General features: G+C 41.3%; 1 protein-coding gene across 1 annotated transcript in view; it reads right to left on the bottom strand.

Moving 5' to 3' along the window:
• The window catches only part of LOC311270929 (contactin-associated protein-like 4), a 70,472-nt gene extending 62,992 nt beyond the window's left edge, over window positions 1-7,480 (bottom strand). Inside the window, exon 1 of the mRNA XM_084376193.1 lies at window positions 7,187-7,480. Within this exon, the coding sequence (XP_084232319.1) occupies window positions 7,187-7,271 (85 nt within the window). The 5' untranslated portion in view covers window positions 7,272-7,480. The remainder of the gene's footprint in view (window positions 1-7,186) is intronic.
• Window positions 7,481-8,795: the final 1,315 nt, after the last annotated feature.

Genomic DNA, 8,795 nt, shown 5'->3' with positions numbered 1-8,795 from the left:
AACTCAGACGGATGGACTGCAGGCTTCAGTTTCATCACTTAACTGCTTATCCTTGGGTTAATAAATCTAGATTCCTGACTGACGGTTACAAGTTTACCCCGACGGCCGCCGCTGCCACAATGCAGCCTTGACTTCATCAGGTGGCATTCATGGCTTCTCTTCTCTGAACACACATTTTCATAAATGACACTAAAGAAGAAATATGAGACGGGGTTTCACCTCAGCTTCCTCTCACTTTTTCTCATCTCCGCTGTCACAAACTTCAGCTTCTCGTGAATCATGAAGGACGGATGAGGTTTTGTGAGGAAATACACAACACGTACACCATAATTATATGTAATAACTTGTAATCCGCAAGTTTATGTTACAGTCAAGATCCAGCTGATTGAAAAAATGTTGAATTCTTAGTGGGACTCTTAGTCTCCAGTCCAAAAAGTCCAAAGTCTGGAGTTAGAAACCAAAATTTGTGTCTGTTGCCATCCAGTTTTAACGTCCTAGTATTTCCACAATGAAGGCAACATTTCTAAAATACTAATTCTGAGCTGACAAGTCAAACTTTGGAATAAACCTGGAGGCCAAAAGAAGAAGACACAGATGTCATCATAGATGCGAGATTAGATTTTCTTTTTCACCCAGCTGAGACCTCCGTCTCTCCCTCTGAGCGGTGATTGACAGGAAGCACGACATGAAAACACACAACTCATCTCAGGCACAGCAAGTTCAAACTAAATGAAATTAAAGCTTCATGATCACAGGGATGGATCTGAAAAAAACATGAATGACAGCAAAATGATCTCCTAAAAATGTGGAGCTCTGCTCTCTGAGTTCAGGAACCTTCCGGGAGGGATAAAATCTGGATGATTGGCACAAATTTAAAGCGCTTTTATTATCTTTTAATAATCACACACTCTCAATATTGCCCCACAGTCTCTTCCAACTGATGCAAGCTCATTTCTGCAAGGCGGCATGTTCAGGTGAATAATAATGGAATGATGTGATAGTTTATTGATTTGTTCCCCCCTAAAAGAGGCACGGATCGACCACACAGCTGCAGTGCTGCTGGAGATTCAAAGTTTTGCTCGAGACCACTTCAGATTGGTGAGAGCCTGAGCCTGGATTACTGTACTTACTGACTCAGAGATGAGGCCGCTGTTCCAACATGGTTTCTGTCAAGGTGCTCTTGACCAGGCCTCAAAATTATGCAGATGTCGTGAAATTAATGTGCTTCATTCCTAAAAAATGAGAGACACTTTTCCCCCTTGATGAAAGGATTGCAGACATGGCAGTAGTTTCATGTTAAAATGGGTCAGTCTGACTTGGACTCCTTCAATCAGTGTTCATCATGTGCAAAGGACAAAAACAGCTTTTCTTCTTTTAGTGTGAGCAAACCCTCGTCAGTAAAGTTATCCAACGGGCTACCTTCTTGAGTAAAAGCTAAATAGCCGACATTTGCTGCTGTTTACCTCCCAGTTTTAGAAGAAATATTGCGAAAATATTTAACTTTATTGGAAAAGCAACACCAATATTGAAACTCTTGCTTTTCCTCTATTTCTATCACTTCACTTCTTGCCATCGAATGTGGTTTCTTGCTAGGAGCAGGTGGTTTGAAGTGGCTAATTCCTCACCCTCTCAAGTTGGACTGGACGCCACAGTGACTCGCTATCGCCTCTCGAGAAGCAAAGTGGTATTACGAGACTTGACGGGCCACGGCCGGCTGGTTAGCATGCTAGTTTTGAAAGATGTCTCTGCAACACAATACAAAGACATCTTTGCCATAACGTCAACTGTAATTTGTCATGGTTCGGGGTTTTTGATTGTTGTTTCCAGTCCCACTTTGTAGGTTTTATCCACATTTGGCATGTTTCGTTTGACACTTCCTGTCTTTATCTTTTTCCCGCCTTTTTCTGTTCACCTGTGTTTCATTTGCTAATTAGTCCCACTGTATTGTCAGTTCGTCTGTATTTTCATGTCTGTCAACCAGTTTTTGCTGTCTTCTTGTTTTGTTGCCAGCATTTTATTGCCTTGTTTTTGTGGATTCAGCGTTTCGTCTTTGCCTGCCATGGTGTCTTGTGATTGGGTCCCTTTTGGCTAAAATCTAACATTAATTCATCACATTCTGTTGATAAATTGAGTTTAATTTTTACGTTTAAAACACTGTCAGTCTGATAGCACAACATTGTGTTTGTATCGGGCAGCTTGAATGGGAGAATATTGATGCTGTTGGCAAAAATACTTCCATCATTTAGTCTCTTGCTGAATAACTAAACACACCAGAATCAACAGCTAAAGCCGACGATTCCCACCTTCACACAGCTCAGGGACAAAATCAGCTGACTCTGAAGTGACGGAAGACAACAATTCCTCTGTTTTGTCTCTACAGATGCAGCACCGACACATTAGTATTAACTCGAGAACATCTGGTGACTGTGAGTGTTGAATCATTCGTTATCTGGACACACACACACTACTGCTGCGGTGCTGCTTAGCATTCACTTGCTCTCCTCACGTCATGTTCACACACACAAACCTGCACATATGCACAGACACACGGGTTCAGAGAGCAGCCGTATTATCTGCCATTAGGCTGTATTAAAACGCACACTCCGCTGACTCCAAATCAGCTGAGAGAAGAGATAACAATCCCACGGAGGACTTGTGCAGCCACACTGGAGAGACGCAATGAAAAAGTCACTTTTGTCCTATTATTGTGCTCGAACTCGTGTGTGAATTTTCTTTCAGACAGACGGCAGCCTGGACGCACACTTTGCCTCATCTGAAGCGTTTCTCTGTATGTCAGCCGCGAGGAGCCTTTCTCCTTATCGCTTATGCATTCAAGGAAGCATTGTGCAGATAATTGGAGGAGATAAGTGGCTGTGATTTCACAGCTGGACCTTCTAGGTTCACACGATTTGGAGACCAATTCTGCGTGGTGAAAGAACTCAACTTTTCATTTTAAAGAGCACACCCACCACAGAAATAGTGGCCATTTAAAGGCCAGATGATTTATAAAAATATCTGTCTTAAAACTTCAATATCAAAAAGTGTACTTTATGCCGTCAGAATAAAATGAAACTTGCTAATCAAGTAAACATTTAGTGGACCAACACATCCGCAGTTCACCTCCTCAGTACTGTGTGGGTGTGTACAGACTGTTTGATTGATTATGTCCTGTCTCACTTGTTATTTAATTTGTGGTAAATGGTAAGACCGTATTTATATGGATCTTTTCTAGTCTCACCGACCACTCACAGCACTTCAGAACACAAGTCAGCATTTAATGCACACAAATTATTAACATAGACTGAATTGAAGACGGGACTTCGCTCTGTGTTTTCATGCAGGTAACTTTGGTCGAGGGAGACAAATACCTACAGATGGTAAACTTTATGTGTCTCATTAGGATTCAGATATCACTTAGCCGACATGTTGTGTATTTAACTCAGAGACATGCCCTGTATGACTAAATGAGCTTTCTTTTAAATTGATGATGCACATTACAACAAAGTTCTGCCGTTGCTGATAATTAAAGCTGAATTTATTCCTGAGCTGTGCCACTTAGCTCAGTAATGTATTGCTAGGCGGTATATATCTGTCGGAAAGTGTTTTAATAAATTAGTTGCAGCAACTTTCTGCTTCTTACCTGCAGTGAGAGGTTGCAGACGTTCCCCTACACATCCAATTAGCCTCTTAGATTTCGGATCCTACCAGCTGAGTTTCACAGTTAGTGTCCACGATTGCTCTGCCAACTGCTGTTCCAGCGCGGTACACAACCCCCCCTTTTGAAATTTCAAGATGCTCTCAATCCCCAGCCCCTCCCCTCTCCTCACCTCCGTTATTATTGATGCATGACTTTTCTTTGTTACAGAGGGCCTCCTCCACAGATGTTTCTGTTAAATGTCAGCTCTAATTAAACCCTGTGTAGGTGTCTCTAATGTGATTACTTGGTTTATAATGAGGTTATCGGCAAAGGCTCGGCCTATTTTTATGAGCAGTTTAATTTAGATACATTTTTATTACTATAACACAGTATATTTACTTATTGTTATCTGGGCTTTTTCACAATTCTTTCCAAAACTTCATATAATAAAAGGTACTAAATATGGATAAGCCCCAGTACAAATAGCATTATATGTTCATATGGTTGGTTGTTCTGCACTATTTTCAATGGAAAGTCACCAGGATATAATGCTAACAGTTAATGTGGAATAAGATGTTCACGTTATACACTTATTAGTGGACTTTCACATCAGGTGGTGGCGTTTCTACAAGGCTGCCAAACGGGCAACCAGAGTCGTTTTAGTGGCTATCAGTCTGACCATCTCCAGGCATATTTGTGGCAACTAAACCAGGTGTTTCTCATGGGAAGGCAGACCATCTCCAGCTTTTTTATTGGCAACCAAAACTGTATATCTTTCACAGGAAGTGGGACCACCTCCAGGCTTTTTTGTGCTGACAGAAACAGGTCTTTTAAGCCAAATCATAATGTTTTCCTCACCCTAACCAAGTGGATTCTGTGTCTAAATCTGACTAGAGTATAAGCACAACGTTATGACAAGAGTAATAGAAAATTGAACCTAATCAACCCAAAAGTTGCAACATAAAGAAACAGTACTTAGCAGACATTTATTCTAGCGATTGGGTCGAGGTGGCACGTCAGCAACATTATGAATTCTAATGGCCATAAGTCACTATTCATTATTCTGCATCACTTGAAAGTTTGTACGTCATTGTACGGTGCGAAGCCATAATATACTCTTACTCTGTTGCTCAACAAGAATATCAATAATGGACAATTCTGCAGAAAAACTTGAGTAGGTGTTGTACATTTCCTTTCTTTAGGAATCTTTATGCAGCAAATTAAACTGCTGGTGACAGACTCGTCATCAATCATACGGCTCAAACACCATCCCACAGAATGTAGTAACTCCACCCACTGTTTCCCTTTGTACACTGCAGCTTCAGTGCAGAGCAGGGTCAGTGTGACCGGCTGCAGAAACAGAAACATCTGCCCTCTCATGACAGTTTTACCTCTTTTGTTCACTCTGACAAATAGCTTGAGTCAGACCTTGCCCATGGCACTGGCTCAGCACTAACACAACGTCGCGTGGAGAGAGGTCTGGGCATCGGAGAGATTATTAAATGGATGATGAACTATGTGTTTGCTCTCTCAGAGGGCAAAAAAGGTTTCAAGCACTTCTTATTGATTTGAAAGACAGCTGCATTTTCTTTTCTTTTGGTTATCGCAGTTGGCTGAGTCCAAACTATTTACTTCAGGGCAAAGAAATCTCTTTATCTACTTTATTTTACTCTTTCAAAGCCCATAATATCACCAGAAGATGTTGTCTGTCAAGGGAAATATAAACCTTACAATGTAATGTCTACCATCTATCAGTCTGTGCCCGCTCTGTCCACATTAAATCCTTTCAAACCATCAGTGAAAACTTAAAAGCTGCCTTTAGGTCCGGTTACAAGGAAGCACAAAAAAAACACCAGAGCAAGACTGAAAGCTGATATCAAGGCAGCAAAGCACAGACATCAGCAGAGACTGAAGAGAGAGCTGATTACCAACAGCACCAAGAATGTGGCAAGAGATCCAGAACATCACAGGCCAGAGTACAGTCCTGTCTTGCTTCACACATTTGATGCTCGCTATGATCTCTATAGTCTAGAGTCTACTCTCTTTGAGGACCAGGACCAGTCACTGTCTTTATGCAGCAGATGTGAGAAAAATCCTGCTAAATTTGAGTAAAGCTGCTGGACCTGATAACATCCCTGGACCAAAACGTGTCAATCAGTGAGTCGATGTTATTTTGACATACAGTATTTAACATTAAGTCTCACAGGAGAGCCACCATTGTCCTTATACCTAAAAAGACTGCAGCTCTGTGTGTGAAAATGATTCCCCAGCACACAAAAGGAAACATACCAGCAATTTGGACCCTCAGCAGTTAGACTCAGATGACATTTTTTACAGCATCAGCCGTATTAGAGACCATTATTTACTATTATGTGACTGCCACTTTAATGGGCTGTCTTAAAAGGATTGTTGCTAGCCTGCCAGTGTCTGGCACATGTAAACAGCTCCTCGGTGAAATGATTCCCCTGTTGACATTTCCATCAACACAGTGTATGAACAGTATCTAAAATGCAGCAAAAATTGTGTTATGGGCTTTTGTTTCTCGGGCAGAGAAAGTAGATACAAATGTGAAATTATTTAAAGCCAGAAAATGACTGAGAAATTAAATTTTAAAAAGAACAAACATGCAAACAAAACAAGCCCTTGAAGGCGTATGAAACATCGCACCACAAAAGACAATTAGAGGAAAATCAATTTGACAGAGGAAGGTAACATGAAAATGTACTATTTTTGTCTCAAGTTTGCTTTTGACTACAGTCTCTCTCCTCATTTCCATCTCTATTATGAACACTGAATGTATTTTGTCATCAAAACCTCTGAGAGGAAAAAAAATATGAATGATTAAATTACCAAAACCTACACTGATAAAAATGATGCGCCGCTTTACATTCATGGAGTCATTTTTCAAAGTGCTAGCATAGACTTCTGCAGCCAGTGCAGCTCCAATGGAGTGGGTGTGACTTGAGTGCCTTGCTCAAGGGCAACTGTTTAAAGGTCCAATTTGTAAGTAAGTTGATTTTAGAGTCCCTTTCCAAACTCATCAAATACTGATGCTTTGAGACTGTTGGTCAGGTCGTCCCAAAGCGTCAGTCTTTGTCCAGGTACGAATGAGACTCAAAAATCAACTTTCTTACCTTTTCGACCTTTAATAGGATGAGTGAGAGGAAAGTGTTTCTCATTCACCTTCCCGACCTGCACACTATATCCCAGTGCCCCATAGAAGACCAGTACATGGCAATCCCTGCATTAAATGTTTGAAAAGAAACCAGATATTGCTGGGCTTGTTAGAAATCCACAGATTTAGATGCCTTTCAAGGAGGCTTTTTTGCTTTAGTTCATCCCCAACTACAGTACAAACTAAGTTTTTACATAGAGGGAGAAATTGCCTGTATGATCACTAACCCCTGCCTACTTTCTTTCTGCAGAAGACAAAAGAGCCATGCCTTTTCAAATATTTGAGAAGTAAACTGATCAGTACTCAGCATCAGATCAACAACCCAACATCTGATCTCTACTATCACCCAAAACAAAAAATCTGACTCTACTCACCTCCTCTTGTTGCCCAGTGCGAGCTGATAAGTGTCAGGAGGACCTGTGTAATAATTCCCAGGACTTTTTTACTCCAGAGATCCATGATGAAGTGGAAGGATGCTGCAGAAAAGCCTGCCGGTGAAGGAGAGAGATACTCTGCCTCTCCTCTCCTCTTAACTCCACTCCACTCCTCCTCCTCCACACTCTTACACTTTCTGGATCCCTGATGAATTATGCACTTGTGCGTCCACGGCGCTCAACAACATCCACCTGGCTTCGCAGCGATGACAGCGAAGGCAAGAGGCTACTCTCTGTTCGGCTGCACCCTGCAGAGTGAGGGGAAGGAAGAGAGAGAGGGAAAAAGAAAGACAGCGAGAGAGAGAGAGAGAGAGAGAGAGAGAGCCTTTACTACTGTCACAGCTCCAGGTACTTTAGTCACTCATAGGACTTAAAGACCATGTCCTCTGCCAAAATCCTTCAGCAGAAAACTCTCTGCAGGCTGCACTATTCTGCTCCGACAACGTTTGAGAAAGAGTCATCTCAGGTCCCATTAAGCTCCGGGCTGCTGCTCACAGTCTATTTGTCATCATGTAATGCAGCAGTTCAGGTCCGCTGGTCACGCAAGGGATCCCCTGCACAGTGAGTCACTTCTAATCAATTGAAGGCATCCCACTGAGAGAGGATACACGAATTAAAATGACAGTTGAGAATGTAATTATAGGTAGAATTCTCTGTATTGTCGCTGTATCTCATCTCATACATAAATGTGAAGATTAAACAAAATTTTCCCCCTTCCAGGGAAAGACATCTAGTCTCATCTATGACTGTGTCTCATCCTTTTTTCCCTTTATTTTGAGTCAAACTGAGATTAATATCTCCTTTCCAATACCTGGCCAAAAAGCAGATAAAACATTGTGATAATGAATATTATACACAAAACATTATCAGGCTAAGACAGAAACAGGAAAGTCCCCCACGCCTTCCAAGTTCTTTAAACTTACTATGATCGACAGTTTTAGGCACTTTTGGACCTTTAAAGTGGAAATTGCATTGTATTTAAAGGAGCCTGTCCTCATCAGACAAACAACGATAAAGATTGACTAAGAAAGCAGCTTATTACGGCCCATATCTATTTATGCTGTTGGATGGCGACCTCTAGCGGCTGCACTTATTACTACAGCTGAAAAGAAGGAAGTAGTATAAAGACTAAAAAGTCCATGCAAATGGACAGTCAGGATAAACAAGCATTGGACGTTCACTCAGGAGACTGTTCGTGTACAGTGTGTACCCAGTTAAGGTATTTTTAACTTGCTAGCATTGTGAAGTAACGGAAGTTACAGAAGTAATTATGTGATTTTAAGCCAAATGACAACGTTTTCCTGAACCTACCGTACAAGGTCCAGGTATTCAGGTATGAGGAGGCATTGATTTAAGGAGTAATTGGCACTGCTGCACTCTGAAACCCAAATTTAAATCTAGGATTGATTTTAAGATTCTTTTAACAACTTTTAAAGCCCATCGTGGTCTGGCCCCCAGTTACATTATAGGACTATTGACTCCATATGTTCTGAAAGTGCAACCTGAGATCATCTAATATACCTTTGCTAGACTAACCTAGGTCAAGGCT

Source organism: Pagrus pagrus (assembly GCF_965226575.1).
Source record: "Pagrus pagrus genome assembly, chromosome: 15".
NCBI lineage: Eukaryota > Metazoa > Chordata > Actinopteri > Spariformes > Sparidae > Pagrus > Pagrus pagrus.
Note: the sequence above shows the minus strand (reverse complement) of the source record. Positions and strands in the feature narration are given on the sequence as shown.